A 21,609-nucleotide genomic window follows, 5' to 3' on the forward strand; every position below is an offset into this window, starting at 1 on the left:
AATCGGGTGAGTGAAAAAGGTGGTTTGCAGCTGAAGCAAGTCCTTAACACTTTCATCACTCCAAATGCCTTAAAATCATATTTCACCTTATAAATATTCTGTTGAAACCCAGCGCTGGACCCATTGCCATGAACATGGATGGCCGTTGATAAATGCTGAGATCTGCAGAGCGCTTCCTTGAGGACCTCGTCTGTACACTTGGCTTAGCTGAGAAAAGTCCGTTCTATTTTGCTGCTCTGAGCTCCCTAAAATTTTGTTTTCGGAGCCCACATAATCACGCCACAGAACGTGAACACTGTGCTGTTACCCTCCCCTCTCTCCCATACATCAGGTCAGAGAAAAGGCCATTTCATCTTCTAATGAGCACACAACATACAGTTTTCACTATCGAGTTTTAGTGTTCCCATCAACTAGATATTCTGGACCGTGAGGGCAGCCAGTGTAATCATAATGTCAATGAGAAGGGCTGTTACGATTGAGACCAAAGATTACATGGAAAGAGCTGCTTTGAAACTGGTAATTATTACCAGTCCACTAATAGCAAATGATGCATTACAGTTTCCCCATATAATCTGTATTCACTCAGCTCATGCCAGGGTACCATATTATATTACAGTGCTCACAGATTCTAAATTCCTAAACTGCAGTCATCAATAAATGTGTTGCTTGCCATAATTTGTGAAATTACTTTGTTCATAACATCTTTGATGGTTTAGAAAGACCAGAATTGATTTCCTGCGTGGCAAAATTAGGGCTACATTGATTTATTGACTTGTAAAATATAATAATATTCTTCATTTACTCTGATGAAAATCAACTTCTCAATTTGAGAGCCTCATTGGGCAATCACAGGGCTTGTTTTGATTTAGAGCAATAAGCTGAGACCTGGCCCCAAACACAGGAACTCGAGGCATCAAAATGGTTCAAATGTGCTATTAGCTCACCTACTGGCTTTTATTTTATTTCACTTTATCGTATGGGAAGGAATGACCCCATTTCTAGTTTGTCAGGTGATTAAAAAGTCACATGTTCAAAGCCTTGGGACTTAAAAAATCAAGGAGATCTGATGCTGGACCCTGGGCTCTGTGATGTATTAGTTTGTGGCTCTGGGACAGTCATTTAATTTCTCTGAGCCTTAGGTTTCCTATCTATAAAACGAGCATAAAAACAATACCTTAAAGAATCGTGAGGCTCGAATAAAAGCCCTCTGTAAACTATCAGATCCAACATGAATGTGAATTTTCATTACTACCAGGCTTGACTGGTTACCTAGCTTGATGACTAACCCCGTTACACACCCAGAAGGCACCTGGGGGTGGGGGTGGGGGGGAGTTGGAGTCTAGAATCCAGGTCTTACTTCAAGCCAAGGGGAAGCTGGGTTAGAGGAAGACCAAAGGGGGCTGTTTTAAGGACCATGACTGCACCCACCAGAAGGGAGGCCTCAAGAGAAATGCTGAGTGGTCTGAAATCCTGGTGAAGGCCGCTGAATGGGGTGGAGGCCAGCTTGGCTCTAGAGCTTTCCGGAGCCCCACAATCCATTTCCACATACCTTGTTCTGGTCACTCCTAAACTGGTCCTGCCAGCAGGGGCTCCAGCAAACCGGGCGCCCTCCCTTTGCAGGGAACACAGGGGTTCCACATGAGGCTCCTACTTTCCCACCCCTCAGATCAAACTCCCTACCCTCAGGAGGATCAGTGGAAGAGAGAGAAGTAAACTGATCCCCAGGCCAGCAGCCCTTGGCCGCTCAGCTCCACCCTTGTCTCTACTGCCCTACTTCCCCACCTCCCTCTTCCCTCCAAGGGTGGCTCTGTTCCCACAGCCAAGTGTGGGGCCCCAGGCACCCCCAGCCAAACAAGAAGCACTCTCCCCACCCAGGACTTAGTCAGCATGTAGGGACTCGAAATCATGAGTCCAACCTCCTAAATCTGCAATCTGTCACCTAAGCAGGCTTAGGCCAAGTTTGGTGTGGAGGGGACGGGGTAGGGGGTTGGGGGGGACCAGAGGAGGTGACTTTAGCCCCTGCACCACCCAACCCTCAGGACCCAAGGGCTCATGAAAGTCACTCGATAAATCTTTGTTTCCTAGGATGACCTAAGAGTTAACAAAAATAAACAACTGGCTGTCGGCCTGGTCTCAGGGAGCACGCCTGCTGCAGACCCCGTTCACGGGTCAGTTTGCCTCCCATCTAAAATCCAGGCCCCTTTTGTAGCCTCGACTCCCGCATCTTGTTCTTTGGTATTCTCTCCTATGACACTCGCCTTTTTTTTTTCTTTCCACAACAGGTTACTTTTCATTTACTTTCAAAATAAAAATATATTCACACTAGTTTTTTTCTTAAAGCTGCTTTTTCATGTGTTTGGGGTAGAATCAGCCCCCACCCACCTTTTTAGCCCTGCATGACTCATATCATTTATTCCCACATAGAGAAGCAAGCCGTGTGACCCTCAGAAACAATATTTTCCAAAAACATTTTTATAAAGACACAAATCTAAATTTCATAAAAAGGTCTCCACTATGAAATTTCACTTGAATAAGCAGTGGTGGTGGTGGTGGTGGTGATGGTGGTGGTGGTGGTGGTGATGGTGGTGATGGTGGTGGTGATGGTGGTAGTGGTGGTTGAGGTGGTGGTGGTGACGGTGATGGTGGTACTAGTAATGGTGGTGGTAGTGGTGGTGGTTGTGGTTGTATCTTTGCATTTTAGCCACAGTCCTATGAATTTTCCTTAAAACTAAGAGAAAAATGAGTAGAAATTACATATGTATGCACATATATAATGCACCACATATATATATAAAAATATACCATTTTAAATACACATGTAAATGCATATATAACATGCATGAAAATAACTTCGGAGTAACTCTAAACTGACTCCCTTTGGTTCCGGCCTCTGCTAAAAATGGATGCCCTGGAATAATTCGAAGTCTTAAATGAGGCCATGGGAGTGACTGTCCAGCAAGAAAATGGACTCTGACCACGCAGACATACACAGTCAGCAGCCACAGAGCCAGGCAAGACCCTGGGCGGGAGCCCCGCAGGGACAGGCTGCTCTGCGCTCCCTCGTGTCCTCAGTGTGGAAGAAAAGAAAAAAGGGGAGGGAGAGACTGAGTGGAATGGTGGACTGGGTGCCAAGTGAGTAATGGAATAATACATTTGCGGATGCCAGTCTATTTTGGAAGTAACTCCTTTCAGTATTTAAAAAAGTCAGGGTAATTTCCAGAAACTCTCATCTCTATACACATGAACATTTGTAGAAGAAATGATGCTCAACTTACAAATACCCTGCGGGGCATATTCTGCACTCATCCCGGGCGTGGGGATTAGAGCTCCGTGTGCAGAACGAGGGGAGGAGAGGCCCCTCCAGTGCAGCAGTTTATCTGTGGAAGAAACCCAAAATCAAGCACTAAAGCTATGAACAATGTGCACCGTAAGCCACCGGATATCACATTTCAATTCCATTCAAATAAATTAACATCATTACAACAGCCTTGCAGATAGTTAGCAGGCCCAGCACCTGTATCCAAAGAATAGTGATGACTTATTTCCCACAGTTTTGTTTTATTGTTAATTTTGGTCTTTTTGACGAAAGGAAAGAAAGAATTCTGTTCTTTTATTATGGGGGCTTTTGTAGGTATGGGGGGGTGGTTCTTTCATTCATTTGCTTGTTGGTTACTGCTTGATGATTGTTTTGCAACAAGATGTGAAAACAGGAAGGGGAAATTGGTAATATTATGGTATTACCACAGGCTGGTAAAATGGGGGATTTATCTGCAAGGCTGGTTCACATGCATACATTTACTTTACTTTAAAGACAAGCCCAAACAAAAACAACACACTAATAGGAAACAAGTAGATTCATAAATCATTCCTTCTTGGAACACAGTCCCACTGCCCACTCTGACCAGGCTGTAGTTATGACAGCACCTTCAATGACAGGGAGACCGCAGGCACATCAGGCCTAAGTCGGGCCGCACTCCAGGCTTCTCTATCAGTAGAGTGCCCCACACAGGCGCAAAGCAGTGGAGAACAGAGGTTAGACTTCTGAAGTTAAAATAACTTTGGCCAATACTCACCATGAGTGAGGAATCCTCCCATTAAATGATGGGAGAAGAGAACCAATTTTCCAATATAGAGGAACCTAGAAAAGGCGGCTGACCTTCTCCATTCTACTGTACCTTGTTGCACTCTGATGAGGAAAAATGACTTCTCTCGCTAATAAAACATAAATCTAGCAGTAAATCAAGCATTTCTAGCACTAGAATTTTTGTGAGAAAGGAAACATTTGGTTTGTGCAACCTGGGGATTCTATGGTGGATGTGGTGAGTTCCCAGCTTTTCCAAGTGCACCTTGAGCTAACCAGGCCTGCAGAGGTCAGCCCTCAGACAGAACAGAGGGCAAATGGAGCAGGCGGCGCTCGGTGTGTTCTAGAGGTTTGGCGTTTGTGATGGTTGGGGGAGGCAGGAGAGAAGAAAAACAGACTTTGATGGTGAGTAAACAGAGTGGGTTCTTCACTAGCTTACTATTAAGAGCACTTAAAAGTGAGTGTTGTTGGACTCCAGGACAGCAGGTCTCACGTGTAATATACACTCTATTCTCCTTACACAGATCACATCACCCAGAAGAGCCCAGGCAGGCGGCGCAAGGTTTCCCTTCATGAGGACCTGGTGGCTAACAATGTCATGGGGCTCATGGAAGCTCTTCCACAGGCAAGACAGCAGAAGTCTGTTGTCACCAGGGCTGCGAAAGGAGCCTCCTGTGGAAGCTCCACCCAGCCCAAGACCACCTATAGAGGCATGTCTTCCCCTCCGACCCCAAACAAAATAAATGCCGCAAAATGAGCCAGCAAAAGTAGGAAGACCGGACTCAAAAAAAATAAGTATGTCTCCATTTGACTGTTTGTGTTGAATGCATTGAGAATGTAGGGTAGAATTAACCACAGATTTTGTCATAGTGTTTTTCGATGAGAAATCTGAGAACTCATTTTTCCACTTGTTCTTACCTCGGCTATTTAATAACTGTGTGTAAACGAGACTTTCTTAGGCGATCTGCACAACCGAGGTATCTCTGTGACCCCAGCATGAAAGCACCAACGTACCTGAACCTTGTAGGGAAGTTAGGGAGAGTCTAATTTCAAATTCCCCACCACTCACTCTGGGAAGACACCCTGAGGTGACTCAAGAGGCCTCTAGCAAGAAAGGGGGGAACTGTTAACCTAAACCAGGCCTGACCGCTGCACATCCTCAGGTTAGCAAACCTGCCCACAAGCCCAGTGGCCCTGTTCTCCACAGCACCAGGCCACGCGACGCCGTGAAGGCTCATCACAGAGAGTGCTGAGGATCTGGCACCATGGTTTGGTTCGGTTCGGTTTGGTGTGGTGTGGATTTTCTGAGTTGTAAAAAGCCTGAGAGATCATCGAATCCATGCCTTCATGTTACAGATGGGAAAACTAAGACCCTGAGAAACTAAGTGACTGGCCCACGGTTATACTGGCGCCACGAAGCGAAGATGAGAATCAGCCCAGCCCCCGACTCCTCATCCAGTGCTCTCTCCTGGGATGTCCATCTATATCCTCCCTCTGCCGTTCCTGCCCTGGTCTTCACTACCAAGGGCCAGTGAGGAAGGCTCTCCTTCTCCTGACCCATTAGGAGAGACAACCTCTTGTGACCCCTTGGGCGACAGTGCAGCCCAAAGGTGTTGCGTAGGCCTTTCAAAGGGTCCTAGTGAACTGAGTCAGTTTTAGAACTGGACAATAACACCTGATCTGCTTCTTGCGACTCTCGGCTCACCCCCACTGCTTCCACCCTCTACCTCTGCTTCCCCTGTAGAGTTAGCCAGCTGCAGAGAAACAAGCCATTCCTGTCACCCTACTGAGCCGCTGACCTTGTCTTTGTCAGACAAACTCACACTGGAGTTTCTCTTCCTCCAGGAAGTGCCCGAGCGCAGGCAGCGGGGAAGCCCAGCTGACTCTGCCGCCTCCCCACTGAACATCACGGCCACAGCGCTCTCCTGGGCAAGGGGCACCAACATTCCCACAGGAACCAGACATGCTAAACTGTTAATAGCCTCCCTAAGGTTTAACTTCTTGCTATGATGCTTTAAATTATTTCATCACAGTTTAGGCAGAGTAAAACTTCACAATTAATGCTTCTAAGCATCACCCTCAAAGTGCAGCTCTGCCTTCCCAGGCCACCCCTGACTGAAGGCTCTTGTCCCACCTGCACTGTCGTTCTCCCCAGGCAGAGGTGGGCTTGGGCAGCTGACTAGTGGGTGGTCCAGCTATGCTCTCTGTGTGTCCTTGGTGGTACTCTTAGGGCAGAGGTTCTCAAAGCACAGACCCAGGCCCAGCATCAGCAACACCTGGAACTCGTTGGAAGTGCACATTCTCAGGCCCCACCTCAGACCTACTGAATCAGAAACAGGGTTCAGGGTCAGGGGGCAGCATTCTGCGTTTAGAAAGCCCTCCAGGTGATTCACACACACAACTCAGCGTAACAGGCCCCATCTCTGGGTAAAAGGACGCATGGAAGCTGGAAGCTCTGGCAGAGACCCATGGGCTGGGAGGCTCTGTCCCTGCTGTCTGGGAATCACCTCCCTGGGTTGACCAGCCCAAGCAAGAGGCCCTGGCTCTCTCCAGCAAGCAGGGAATGCTCTTTGCATAAGACAACATCAGGTGGCGTCCCCACCGCTTCTGTAAAAGCTGAAATGTTGGAAGCTATGGCTCCTGCACGGACGGAACGAGAACTGGACTCCTGGTTCCCCTGCCTGGGCTCTCAGAGGTGGCATGGCTCTCTTCTGAATCAACCTTTCAAATGCCTTGACTCCTCTGGTGAAATCGAGGTTTCATCAAGGTTTCTTCGGACGCAGCATATCCACTCGGGGCCTCAGAACTGCCTCGTGCACTGTCAGGCTGCAGGGTTTTCCTTATGGCTGGATAACGATAGGGAATTTCTTTCAGGTATCAGTAAAAATATGCGATGAATTGGGTAGGATTTTGATTCCATGTTACACTTTGGTCCCTGTACATTTCTGTATACACCGAGTCCCAACTTTCGATGCACAGCTCTATAAGCCCCGTTGGATGTCCCTGGAATTTAAGTTACTAAATCAAGTTTTAGGTTTCCTCGAGAACATCTCCAAGATCCCTTTACTACTGGCATACTATTCATTTCTGAAATTAATCGCTGGGTGTGTAATACAGCTACATGACTGTCCGCTAATCACCAAGTAATACTGCTCACCTACAAATGTGCCCAAACAGTGAAGCACGAGGCATCATTTCCGACACACTAACGACTGCCCTGTGTGCCCAGCTTTCACCAGGCATTAAAGCCCCAGACCTCTCTAGGAGTACAGAGACATACAGAGGATTGCTCTTCACTAAAATGTATGTGTACATACACATATTTTTTCTTAAGCTTTTTTTAAAAAATAACTTCCTTGCTTTTACAATGAGACAGGGCACAAAAGAAGTCAAGCTGTCCCCAAGAGGAATGGCTACCTTCTGAAGCCGTGACCTCCTTTCCACCCCAGATCTTCAAGAAGAGAAGGATGCCAACCCACCATAATAGAGAGGGATCTCTGCTCTGGGGACATGCCAGAATAAAGGACCATTACCACCCCTTCCAGCTCCAAGATTCTCAAGTCTTCTCCCCACCCAGCCAGGAACTAACTTCTAGACTGCACTTAAAACGCATCCTGAGGGTTGGTCAAGTTCCCTGAAAGAACCAATTCCAGTTCAAGCAACATCACTGGATCCAAGTCACAAAAATAACAACAGTGCCACCAGTCTGGGCGAGAGGCTTCTTTAACCAAAAGCAAATTCACTGAACATCTTTCTAGCTTTTGACCCTCAGTTTACAATGGATGATGACAGCTCTCCTTTGTCAGATGCAGTGACTCACCAGCATCCTAGAGAGCACGTACAAGCTATGCCTGCACCTTGAGTGGGGTCAGTCTCAACTGAGCATGTGCCGGCTTTATCACTGCTAACGGACTCCTCAATCAACCTCCCAATGTAATCAAAATCACTTTCCCTTTTGTCCTACACATAAACATTCCCATGAGCATTTTTTTCCATCCCTGCCTCTTACTAGCTAAGGTTTTACCAAATCGTGATGCTCTTTAAAAAGTGCATCCTGTACAGATGAAAGCAAGAAAGAATTCTACAGATGCCACGCTACAGAATTTCTGCACTGAAAACTTGGCCATGGTTCTTGTATTCCTTGGTACTTACTTCATTAGTGACTTTAATTTCATCAACCACTCGTTTTCTCTTTTGGCCAATTCTGTCCTTTCGGAGCCTTCATCATCTGCACAACACGTTACTGACCTCACCGCAAGAGTTCTCACCCTACACATTCACTCTAGGAAGGGAGGGATGGAGAGACCACATCTTTCATGCCCCTTTATCTATAAAAATGCAAAAAATGCACGCCACCAATCTGTCAGGCCTAAACAAAATTTTCTGCAATCTGTGTCTTTAACATAAGCAAAGCATATAATTCACAAAAAAAAAAAAAAGAGCTTGCTTTTCTGAAGAATAACTAAGCCAGAGACATTGTGTTCCATCTTTGTGTCGAAATGCAGATTTCCCACTAAAAGGCAAATCCTTCATTTCAAAAGGTTGAATAGGATGCTACTTAAAAAAAGAATTCCAGCTGGTTAAATTTAGAGTGTTGAAAAAAGTTCACTCCAATAATATTCTTTGGCTCTAGGCCCAAAGTATTTTCACTTGATCGTGAATTAGATAAATTTTTATTACACATTACACGTTTGCCTTAGAATGGTAGGAACTTATTGAGGAGACTGGAAGGGCAGCTGCATAGAAAGACAAATTGTCTTAAGACAGTTTTTTTTTCTTTGTTTAACTGTGTACTTTACTATGCAAAACATATGTACCCAGGATAAATTCCATTCATTCATTCTTTCATGCATACACATTCAACAATGATTTACCAAATGCCTTACTGCCCAAAGCACTGGGTCAGCCTCTGTGGTTAGCGCCAGGGAAACCCAAACTACAGGAGTCTTCATCTAGAAGAGACGACAAGGCCTGGACAGAACTCTCTCTGCTCCAATGTAGAAAGTGTGTCACCAGAGAGGTACAGATAAACCACTGAGCCAATTCAAAGGAAGAAAAATTACTTCCATTTGGAAAAGAAGGAGGTGGATTTAGAGACGTGGTAACTTAGGAACCAGACCTGGACAGTCAAGAGGAAGGACTTTCTTGACAACAGAAAACACAGCTATGGATGCCCAGAGAGAAGCAGAGCCCAAACTGCGCACAAAGCAAGTGGGGCCCAACAGGTAGTGACTTTTAAATCAAAATATTGTGCATTGATTCATTTGGTTGACAACAGAGGATGTGGCCATCTACTTGGCCCTCTGAGGACTTCTGTGACATCTTCAGCTGTCACAGCTGCTAGTTTCAAATACCAAGTTTTTCTTAAAATCAGGGACACAGCCATGTGGACTCTCGTGAAACTCTATGAAAGTTCGTCTGTCCTGCGTGGTTTTCCTCCACCTCAGTTTTCTTCCCCTGACGAATGGGGGCATCCAAAGGCGCAATTCACTGTGTTTTATTATCCCTCTGAGTCAGACAAACGAGTGTTGATAGCCATGCTCTTCTTTGCGATCCTGCCTCCCTGGCTTACATAATCTATTTCAGATGTATCATTGCAAGTTTAAGATGGGCTTATACTTGCTAACACATTTTCAACAAATGACTGTGCAAGAAATGTGGAGATTTTTCCCATACTGCTTTGTCTCTTCAACTTGACCTTCCCTCCAAAATCTCCCTCTTCCTTCTTCTCTTCTCCTTGAGAGTGTGTGTTGGGGGGGCACAGAGGATGGTCACCTTACTGCTGCTGAGTCTTTATTTCAGGATTTTCTTTGTGTATGATGAAGTGTGCCTCTGTGCACAGGCTTGCCTCTACCTGAGTTAGTTTTCAGGTTATTGGAGGGGAGGGAATTGGGGAACTACTTTTAAAGATGTCCTTGCCCAATGCATTCCCTGATGAGTCCTGCTGAACCTCAATCTCCAGATTCTTCTCTTCCTTTAGGATGTAAAGGACTCATTCCTCTAGAGAGACTGCTGGCGCAGGAACCCAGTTCTTCAGCCCCAACTCTGCCACTCACGGGCTGTTCGTGACCTTGAGTAAATCTCTTCCCCATTCTGACCCTAAGTTTTCTCATCTTTAAAAAGAGAAGACTGGCTGAGGTGAATGACTTCTCTTTTCTGTTCCCCACACCAGCTGCAATCTCCTTGGGACCAGATTGAGGTCAAGAGACTTGGACGAAGTTAAGAGACCTACTATGGGCCATTCCAGAAGCTGGCCCAGATGGGCCTGTGCCCCCTTGCGAACTTGCAGAGGTTAGGAGGGACCTACAGACCCCTGTGCGCCGGGGTCTGCCCCCATGTTCATTCTTAGATTCAGAGTGTAAACCTGGTAGTGGATTTCAGGTACCATCTTACACAGCTCACCTGTCTGAGCATCGAGGAGGAAACAAACCTAAGTGGGTCCTGAGCCAAAAAGGCCGAAGGTCAGAGAGAACCAGGAAGAAACTTCCCACAAACTTGGGCTAAATGTCAAGGGGAAAGGTGTCTGCTGCTCATGCCCGAAGGCCAGTGGCGGAGCTTGGCCTCGTGCCAGAGCCCGACACCCACTGCTCATGAAGGTACGTGCTGGACTCGAAGAAAAGCTAAGTTCCAACCCGGCCACCTCAAACCAGGGAGCCTGTGTCATGAGGTCCTTGCCCTCCACCAACGTGAAGGGTTCCTGGAAAGTCGTGTGTAAAATGGGTGTCTATAAAGTGAATCTCGTTGGCTAACTGACGTGATTTCAGAGATGTTTCATCGCCCTTCCAGGCTCATCGAAAATTGGCAGGGCTTCTAACAGTTTACCTTTTAAGAGCTTCTTCCTCCACCCCCTCCCCAACCTCTCTGTCAAGTAGTTAATGATCTGTAAACAAACACTTTAAATTCAGTGGGGGAGCTCACTATTTAAAGAAACCCTGTGGCGAAACCTTTTGAAAAGTTAACAATCTTTCTGTAATGTGAAAAATCACCCTCTAATTTACCAGTTTCCATGGGTGCGATTTTTGAGTGTATTGGGCTTTCTTCAGGTGGGGCTCAACTTGAAGCACCTTTGTGGTTAGAAGAAGAGGTGAGGGATGAAAAAAGCTGGCCAGGATGGGGTTTTTCACCCGAATTGTCCAGCCTCACACAAATGTTCAAAGACTCCACACACGCCTCTGTACCCTACCTGAGAAATGAAGAGAAGGGTGGAGAATCATAGTCCTGGACACCTGGGAAGCTTTGAAAACCACACGAGCGTCTCCTGATTTAAGTATTATTAGATGCCTGTGGAATGAGCACTGTCAACGGATCCCCTGAGACTGACCATTTGCTTTAGCAAACGTTTAATTCTGATAACACCACTCAGGGCAGCGAAGAACTTGTCTATCAAAGCCAACAGAACACGCGACTCCCAAATTCCTCCGAAGAGGCCACCCCCAGCCTTTTTATCAGCGTCCACTCCCAACAAACGTAATTAATGCCTCTCTCTCACTGTTTTCATCAGTCTCAAGAAAATAGCAAAACAAGCTTCAGAGAACCAAGCTCAACCCTTATAAAAAGACCCTTGATATTTTCAGGTGTTCTTGGTGCTGTGGAAGGCCGTCGGCCAGGCGGGGACACGGGTGCTGCTGGAGTGACAGAGACGGGGAGGCGTGGTGGGAGGACCGGAGCAGACCCAGGTGGCCCTGCCACCCCGTGAGCTGCAGAGTTTCCTGCTCTCATTTCCCAGAACGAACGGTCTGTGCGACCGTCCACAGCGAAGGGCCCAGGAGTCTGGGCAGCCTCAGGAAGGCTCTGCGGGGCCTCCAAGCCTGGCCCTTCCTGAGGAAGTAAGTATGTCCTGGCCTCTGTGAGAGGCTCGACCTGCTGCTCCCCAAAGCCTCTTCCTCACATTCTGGCACCACCGCAATCCTGTGGGGTGGGTGACGTAAGGTGTCGTCCTCACCTCTCCAGCCATGATGTGCAAGTTCTTAGGAACATCCTACAGATGCTGTGAGGGCAGGCCTGGCACTCAGTGTCCTGCCCACCTTCCTGGGGACCAAGCTCTGCCCCTCGTCACCGCTCCTGTCAGGTCCCCTTGGGGTGGTCCGAGGCGGAGTGAGTTGCCTGGGTGGCGCTGGTCTCACAGACACTCGTTTGCCTTCCTGGGACTAGAAAGTGGTGTGTGCCCCAGAGAGCATGGGGAAGGCACACTCCACCGGCCTAATGCTCTGTGACAAGCTTGGCCAAGAGATTCTTAGAACTAGAACTGGCCATTTTCCAGAATGAAAACCTATTATGTCCTATGGTTAACACAGAACTGCTCAGAAATGATGAAAACTAATTTAAGGCTTCAAAGCCCTACACACTTTTTAAAAAAATGGTCTAGCAGGTCAGGCTCTGACATTCCTTCAGGAACAAAACTAGGCTGCCCTCTCGCCCGAGGTGAGATTGAATCAAGGAGGGTTCTGGTGATGTGAGGCCTTGTCCCAAGGCAGCAGCCACTGCTCCTTTCAGAAACAGGCCTCTGCCTGCCCACGGGCCCCCCCAGCTCCGCCACCGTCCGCTCAGTCCCCCGGCACCTTCCCCACTCCCACGGCAGCCCGGCTCCGGCCTCAGTGCTAACCTCTCTGACAGAGTCCCGCAGAACAAAGGCGAGGCACAGACAGCCTATTTATGTGGGGCCTGTTTTCTTGGCTTCACAGTTATTTTCCTGGCTTTCCACCCCATTCCTAATCCTCCGTGTACACCACTGACCAACCTGGAAAGAGTTTCCTGAATAAAAAAGAAATGCCGACACCTAACCTATCATCTGTAATCGTTCAGGAGGCCCCAGTCCAGCAGCCACAGAATAGGTGCTGCTGGCTGTTCTCAGGTTTGCTAGTTCTGTTGATTCAATGTGGGTAACCCCTGAAGTTATCAGACACCCATCCCCACAAGCTCCTCCAACCGAGAACGCACCCATCTTGGCTCCTTTCCGAGCACTGGACAGGTCCACTGCGAACTCGGTTCACGGAGACCTGGCCCCACTGAACAAAGGGTCCACAATCCCCCTTTTCTTTCTCCACAGGCATCAAGGGGGCTGAAGGAATCCCAGACTACAGAGGAGAGGCCAGGATCCTTTTCTGTTTTGAGTCTCGCTAAGATTCAATGAGATTCTTCAATCAAGAGCTCTCACATCTACTAGGAACAGGAGATACTGCACTCTCCCTAACAAGCCCCTCAGGCTGAAATCCTTTTGCTTCCAGAACCTCAACTTTCGACTGCTGGGTAGAAAGGCCCGTCTGTCACGGGCCCCCAGATCTCCCCCGCCACCGCTCCAACCCTGTCAGGCGGTGGGGAGTGTGGACAGCAGGGCTGACACTGTTTCAAAGAGGCCGACCAGGCAAGAACCGTCCTGTACTCCTGCCCTGGCTCTAATGCAATAAAATGTCTTTTATCAGTGTAATTCAAGGCAAAAAGTCAAGGGTCTGTCACCATTTTAAAGAGGCTTATTACATGGCCACAAAAATTTGCCTCAGGCTCAAACCTGGCATGTAAGGTATCAGCGTGGGACAGGTTCTTTTGATTTGATTTTATTTTCTTACAAAATCCGAAAATGAACCGCTTCTGTTCCTCCCTTCCACCAACCGTTTTTTGATTTATGGAGAGGAGGAAAGAAATCTGAAGTTGACAGGTTGGGACAACTCCACTCAGCCTTCTTACTCAAAAGCTGCTTTTGTTAAACCATACTTTGCATTTATGGCCTGCGGCTCTTGGCTGACGCTGGGGCAGCTCCTCCAGTGTGGAGCAGGCTGCGGACTTCCCCGGAAGGAGGCCCCGCTGAGGTTCCTGGGGAGCAACGCAGCTCAGGGGGCTGGGGACATGAAGGCCCCTGGTTAGACAATAGCTAGGCTGGCGAGGACACGCCACTACCTGTCCCCCGCTCTCCACTACGTTTCTCTTGGGTACAAGACTGCATGTGATCGATCACCTTGCATCCGCCAGCACCAGTGGTCCCCCAGCTAAAGTCCAAGCCTTCTAAGAACCAAGATTGTACTGTCTACTCCTTAACTCCTGGCACCATTCTGGGCAAAGAACCTTCAGTAAATACTCAGAAATTGAGGGCTGCTCTGTGGACTTTTCTTTCCACTAGAGAGCCGTTTATTCTAAATGACCCAGCTGGAAGAGCGGCCACATAGCCAGCAGTGACCAGGGGAACTTTCCCTTCCTGAAGTCGTTGAGGTCTCTTCAGTAAATGATTCACTAACCAAGGAACCTCCAGATCGGCCTTGACCCAAGATGTGATTACAGCCCCTTGAAAGTGACTGCTGGCCCGTCAGTTCACTGCACAGTTTTGGCATTCTGTAATTGTATATTTACTCAATGGCTGTTATGGACAATCGGGTTGTTAATAATTCACTTTCCAAATGCTGTGTAATTACACAGTTAGAAGAGTTACACTAGACGTCAAATTTCCTTGTGTCTTCTGATGAATTGGTCCCAGATTACCTAGTCTGGTTCCCTTTCCTCTCCGTCTCTCAATTTTTTTTTTAGAATCCCTCATGCTTTTCCCTCTATTCTTATGCCCCACTACAACCCCAACTTTTTGCCCTAAGTAGAAGAATAGTGTGAGGTCCTTCAGTTCAAAAATCCTATACAGAACTCATAGTTTTGCTCCACTAAAAAGGCTTTAAAACAAGGCTAGAAAGCTAGCCATGGCAGGTACACTACAGGCTGGCTGGGTGACCTCACCTGTCTCACTGCCTCAGATGCAGGAGGACACCCGAGCCACCCACACCTCATCACCCAAGTTGCACCAGATGCTAGCACTGCCCAGCGGAGGCTCCAAGGAGAAGGAATGCGAAGCCCTGCTGTGCTCTGTAAGGCCGGGCATCCCAGCAGGGTCACTGGCAAGGGCCCTGGAATATAAAACCACATGGGCTTAGGAGACAAGCCCAGCAGAGAATGCACCTCTGCTTGGGACACCCCGAAAACAATGGAGCAGGGGTCCTAGGAAGAGTAAGAACAGCCGGAGCCCAGGGCCTCCTGTCTGTCTCCCAAGGGCCCTTTGCACCTCTGCCCTGTGGTTTTAACACACACCCACCACAAGCATACAACCTGCTTTCCAGGGTCAAAGTAATTTCTGCTCCCCAGTAGGGTAGTGTGGTGAGCTGACCTGGTTCATCCCAGACTGGAACTGAAGCCACCAGGCCACAAGCTGCAGGGCCTGGCAGGGAAACCCAGGCAAGACGTGGGTCCTTGAGCACAGCTGCTAAAGGAGGAGAGGGAACAAAGGTGACAGGGTTGTCCCCACCCAGCTCCTGGCTAAGAATCATTGTAGCTGAGACAGTGTTTCTTCTCCATGCTAATGGGTTGCTATTTTTTACCCCATTTTTTAAATCTTCCACCCCCTACATCTTTCTCTCTCCAACATCCTCCAGCACACACAACCCAGGGCTCTAGCACTTTTCATTTAAAGGTGCTGGGATTTCTCATCCACCCACCCCCAAGATTAGGTTAATTTTCTGACAGGCCCCCAATACATTTTTTATTGTGGTGGAAAGTAAATTGGGAAAAGCCTGGACAGGGAGCCAGCCACACAGAAAATTCTTGAACTCATGAAGTCCATCTATATAGACTGCCTTCCGAACCTATAGTCGATCCTAAGCTTCGTGTCAAAGAACATGAAGGGACTCCCATTTCCCAGCTGAAGGTGTGGCTGTCACTCTCAGGCCTCACAACCCCATGCACCAGGGCCACTCCTGTTGCCCAGAGTGGGGACAGGCTGGTTATGGGAGACTTCTACACGTTTAGAACATTCGGGACCATTCTCTCCAGGGTTTAGTTTGGTTGGCATTTCTGTATTGTTTACCGAGGTTGTGGTTTCTTTTCCTCCACAAGAAAAATAAGTTGGGAGCTGTATTTGTTTCCTGTCCGCGCACAGAAGGAGGATGTGCAGTGGAGGAGGTGTGTGGGGGGCAGGCTGATAGGGAGCAGGGACAAGAATATCCGGAATTGGAGAAAAGTGAGAAATGGAGCTTTTTCTTGGCTTCCAAACAGTTGTAATTTCTACTGCCACTGCTTAGATCCTGGGCGGGCACCAGGCACGGAGAGTGGGAAAGGGGGCATGTGACAACGTCGCAACAATTCAGGATTTGGCATTTAAATCCACAGGAAAAAGAGAAATAGAGGGACATCTTATTTATAGATTTGCAGATGAGTTGAATGAAATAACCAAAATGCACTCCTCGTGTATGCGAGGAGCAATTCCATTTTGAGACTTGGAAAGTTTCCCATAATTGAGTATCACCCAACCCCAGCAGCATGCTGCATCCCAAGGTTAAGATCAGCTTCCTGAAAATCGGGCAGAAAGCTGCTGCTGCTTCGGTGGTAGCTCAAGAATTCTCCTTTGAAGGACAGGGTGGTACCATACTATGTTTAACTGGATTCAGTTCATCTGATTATACAGTGCCTTGCTTTCTAGAATATGTAATCATCTCTTTCTGATGACATTTTAAATGTCCAAGTAGACAAATAATTGCAGCAATAATTGATAGCAGAGTCAAGCAGGAAGATCACTGATTGGCAGAGTCCCCACCGAAACAAATCTTTCTTTCAAACGTTATAGGAATGATGCTTAAATCTAACTTTTGCTAATAAATGCCCAAAATATGATTTACTGATAAAGGCACTGGAAGAAAACCTGCACTTCAGCCTGTGATTACTTTGTGAGCTGTTGGAGAAGGATCAGGCAGCGTGATTTATAGTACCTTCTTTCCCATGAATAACTGCAAGGATAGTGCGTGTAGTTTGGGGAGAATCAACACGGGCAAGAGTAGTGTGTCTCCTAATGCTGCAGCTCCTGAACAATGCTGGGCAACCATCAAGTTTATAGCCCTTTCCCCTCACATGCATCCCTAGGAGAGAAATGGTCTGGGGTGGGGGTGGGGGTGTAAAGAAAGGAAGACACTCGAATGATCAGCTCAGCTCGGGTCTTTGAAAACTGGCTTCAATCTGTACCTCAAACCAGGACTCAAATTCCCCTGCCCTGTGCAAGGAGCCCTGGGCATGGTCAGGGGGCCTGGGCTCAGACAAAGGCCTGAGTGATCTGGGGCAGGTCCTGGGTGGGAAACAGCCTCCACCTGCTCCCACCCCAGGTCTGTTCCTGCACCCAAGGTGGAACCCAAGTCAATTGTCTCCATCGTGTGTTTTGATTGTAATATTCAAGTTGTTAACAGTTTGGGGAACTGCTTTCAACAACTCAGACCCTGAGGATGCTTGTCTCTGGGAAACATCAAATGAACGAGCTGGCGTATTCACAGACATAGATTACAGGAGGAAAAGCTGAGACAGGAGGTGAATCCGAATGCTTCGACTGCCAACAAAGGCAAGAATTCAGAGAAGGGGGTCTCAGCATTTGCCCAAGGCACTGGAATGAGGATATCCTTTCACTTTTCTCCTATTTTCTTTTTTTTTTACTTCCCTCCCTTCTTCCTTTCTTTTTCTCGAGGTGGAATGCTTTCCCCCCTTGACTCTGAACCATTATAGGTGAGTTCGTCTCATAGCTTCTGTTAAAAATCAGAAGCTTGTTAGATGTAATGATTATCTGCAGCGTGACACTTACCACATACAAGGGGGCTTGTCAAACAGCTTTTCTCTAATTTAGAGCTCCTCCGTTAATTAGAAAGCCCTCAGATTTTTCTGCAAATGCAGGTCACTATCGACAGCTCGTGCTTTTGAAGCTTTGCCTGTGACAGTTGTTGGGTTGCCCTTCTAGGGGCTGGCAGCGTTGTCCAAGCTCTGACAGTGTCAGAAAATTCAGTCACCACGGCCGCTTCGCAGGAAGCTACATGTAAGGTGACTGTCCACACACAGTCTGTTTCTCCACAGCCAACAAACCTGATGAAATTTGCATTCACATTCAGCTAAAAATAGCTCCCGTTTCAATACTCTCTCCCTTCTGTCTTCTCATTTTTCTCCTCTTTCTCACCTCTCTGTTCTCCCTTCTTCCCATCTTTCAAGCGTCTCCCTTCTCTCGCCTTCCTTCCCCCCACCCCTCCCAGCCACCAGGGCCCCCTGCTAATGAAAATGGTCGTATTCACCAGAAGGGGAAGTGGGTCTCACAGATAAACCAAGTTGCTTTTTATTGAAACAGCAGTGATTGTGGAACAGAAACTGCCCCCCTCCTATAAAAAAAATATTTCCTATTTTTTGTGCCAGTCAGCTGCTGCACCTGGTGAGGTGGAGGTCAAGTCTACACTTCCAGCAATGCTCATGTGTTTTTCTCTTAAGGGAAAGGGGACCTTGAAGGGGGGTAAAAAAGGAGGAGAGAAGGGAAGGTTAACAACTCAGGCTGAAGTTGTCCACCCTTATCACTCTTCCAATGTAAGACCTTAAAATGATAGGGGTTCCCACTTCGGAATAACTTATTACCAGAACATGTGCTGGGAGGAGGGGGCAGTGCTGATGTGTCCGTGACCCTGTGTGTGAGTGAACTTGTGTTTATTTCATCAAGTTCAAGCCAAAAAGGAAATCCTCTGTGGCACTTGACTAAGACTTGGCCAAAACAGAGACCAGTATTTAAATCAAAATAAGAAATGGAAGCACACTATTTGCACACCGCCCGCCCCCCCCCCCGCCCCCGCATAATTCCCAAGTTGACTCATCTCACCGAGGCAAATCCCAAGGCCCTCAGCAGAGGCATCTCTTCCCTGAGGTCTCTGCGAACAAATGCAGGAGGCTGCGGCTAACGGGAGCCTGGCCTGGCAGCTGCTGGCCGATGAGATGCAATGGGCTGGGGTGGAGTGGGACACCACAGGCTGCGATTCACACAAACCCAGATCAGCTAAAGTCACAGCAAGTGGGCAGGGTGGAGCAAAGTGACCCCAGCAAGAATCGCAAGGACCGCGTCCTCAACAAGGGGCTGCTACCCCCACCTCCAGCCAGGTCTTGCTACTGACAGCTTGGCCATCAGCCTCCACACATCGGCCCCAGGAGAGCCCTTGGTACCATTAAGCTAACTGAAAAAACAAAACAAACAAAAAACAGGATTATTTCGATCCTGCTTGTAAGGCAAAGAATAAGAAAAAACCTAGACCCGGAAAATAATCTGAAAAGTGGCAAAAGCCGATCGACTCATTTCAAAGGAAAAACACCCTCCATCCATCGACAAGCTGCTGACTGTTAAGGTTCCTCGGAAGCTGCTCCCGCAACCTACAGGTGAGAAACTACACTTGCTGCTCTGAGGTGAGAAGTGAAGGTGCCTTTCACTTGGGACTGCCAAACCTGGTCTTAAATGCAAGTGCTGCCCGCTGTGCACAATGGGCTGGCCTCAGCTCAGAGAAGGCAAGTGTTTCCTTAACATCACACAGCAATTCCAGGTCCCCCAGACATATTGCTACAAATATATATTGCTACACCTGATCCCCATTTTCAACAGGAGCGCTGAGGAGTGGGACTACATTTTAGTGTTTCTCACCCCTACTTTCTTTCTCTTGCCTTCTGCTGTGGTTCTCTCCTCCCCACCCCACACCAACCCCCCACACACATGATCTGTTTAGTATATTTAGGGATCTATTTCCATATCTACCCAATATTTCTAACACCCTTGTTTTGTCAGCCGGCCAAGAGTAGAAGACAGCGGCAAGCTGTTCTCCATCCTGAAATGGACTTGACCGAAAAGCAGCTGAAGGGCAAGACATCCTAGGGAGACCGGCAGCTGCACGGGTCATTGCCCTGTGGGTCCACCAAAGCTCCTTTCCAGAGCACCACTTGTGATTTGTTCTCTCCCCCTCATATCAAATGGAGACACCAATCACAGCTCTGATAGCCCACCTACCCCCACCTCAATTTAGCCTTCTTCCCACAGAATGAGAATGGGCACCCCAGTGCTAGAGTCCACTTCATGCACATTCATGCAGTCAAGTACTGGGGTGAGAAATTCAAGAAACCAGTACATCTCACACACACACACACGCACACTTACTTTAACAGGTAATTTCTAAAGACCTACAATCTTTGATATTAAAAGAAAATGGCTACATCTAGCCTGGAAAAGCCTTGCAATTAATTGTCCCTTTCTACACACAGGCCATATGATAGAACTAGGGTCCTCAGGCTTTTAAATAAATAGTGCACAGAAATGGGCAACTTGAGGGATTAGTTGGCACATCATGACCAGACCCATGGAAACTCCAGTTCAACATCAGGATTGGGCCTGGAATTCCTTTCAGGAATCAGACAGTTGGGCAAGGCATCAAGGGGTGACAGAGAGGCAGCCCAGGCTTTTAAAATGAGGACATCCCTTCATAGGACATTCCCCCCAAAGCCTCGGGAATGGTGCTCAGACAAGCCGCTGGTCTCCCAGGCCTGGCCGTGGCTCCGCCCTCTGCCCACTCCCCCTCTCACGCCCTCACCCTGCTATCAGAAACGGAATCCGAACAAATTAACATTTAATTTTAAAATTACCATTCTCTCAGCATAAAAGAGGCTTGGGCAATTCAAAGCTGAGGCAAACACCCCTCCTGTAAATCTAACTTAGCTATGCCGATGGTTTCCCAGGTTCCCAGGTCTACAGTCAGTCGGTCTTCCAGGCTCAGTCCGTTATGTGCAGGGGCCTCGGCCACAGGCAGGAGGGGAAGCCTGGCCTGCTCCACCTCGCAGTGTGTGAAGTTCTAACCTTTTACCCATGTAATGATCTACTTAACATAATATTTTGTCTTTAATCAGAGAAAGAGTAAGATAATTTGATATCCCATAAAACTCCCTAACCTATATTTTGCAAGTCAATTACCCAGCGCTTGTGCGTTAATGTCGGCACACCCCACGCTGCACCTCCAGGCAGGCAGGCGTTCGGGCGCCTGCGACCCACAACGCCACACAGCGCAAGCGCAGGAAGACAGCGCTGCGTGGGGCTGGGGGGAGTCCTGTCGCGGGCAGTTACATGTTTGCCATCTAAATGGAGATTGGGCAATTGTCTCCTCAAATGGAGATTATCTTCCCTTGGGGTCCTTCTGAAGGGCTATAAATACTAGAATATTCCAACCAACATTATATATTTAAAAATGAATACAGAATCAAATTGAATTAAACTAAGTTATACTGTTATGAAATCCAAAGCAGAGAGGAACATGAAAAAGAACTCTTAGCTAATCCCCTTAAATTTAGCCCTCCTCTGGCTGGCAATCCATCCTTAATAAGGGTATTCAAAGTAACCGTGTCTCCCTCCCTTATTTCTGAGCAATAGAATGCAAAAAGCAAGAGCCTTAATTTTCATGCATTTCCAGTCAACCATCCTATCTACAGAAGCTACAGAAAGGTGAAGACCTGGGATCTGGGTAAGAATTTGGTGGGAACCTAGGGAGAGGAATGCAGGCATGTGGGGCAAGCAGAATATACAGACTTTCCAACTCCGGCTGTCCAATAACGTCTGCCTCCGATGGTTTTATGACTCAGTTTCCCTTCTCTGAAATGGGATCACTAACCAAATCTGCGGAAACATGTAAAAAACAAAAAACAAAAAAAAGGATGTTGCCCTGACTCATGTGGCTTAGCGGGTTGGGGCATCAGCC

The 21,609-nt window shown here is 47.7% G+C and overlaps 1 protein-coding gene across 13 annotated transcripts in view; it reads right to left on the reverse strand.

Annotated features, from left to right (window-relative positions):
• Window positions 1-21,609, reverse strand: part of BCL11A (BCL11 transcription factor A) — a 95,674-nt gene that overhangs the window by 12,533 nt on the left and 61,532 nt on the right. For 9 of the 13 annotated variants that reach the window (XM_037143453.2, XM_037143457.2, XM_037143459.2 and 6 more), the window contains one exon: window positions 3,276-3,377. The exons of the other annotated variants lie outside the window; for them this stretch is intronic. In XM_037143453.2, coding sequence (XP_036999348.1) covers window positions 3,276-3,377 — 102 coding nt within the window. The remainder of the gene's footprint in view (window positions 1-3,275; window positions 3,378-21,609) is intronic. 13 annotated transcript variants of the gene reach the window in all.

The sequence above is a fragment of the Artibeus jamaicensis genome, unplaced genomic scaffold (assembly GCF_021234435.1).
Source record: "Artibeus jamaicensis isolate MK-2021 breed Jamaican fruit bat unplaced genomic scaffold, CSHL_Jam_final contig_465, whole genome shotgun sequence".
Lineage (NCBI taxonomy): Eukaryota > Metazoa > Chordata > Mammalia > Chiroptera > Phyllostomidae > Artibeus > Artibeus jamaicensis.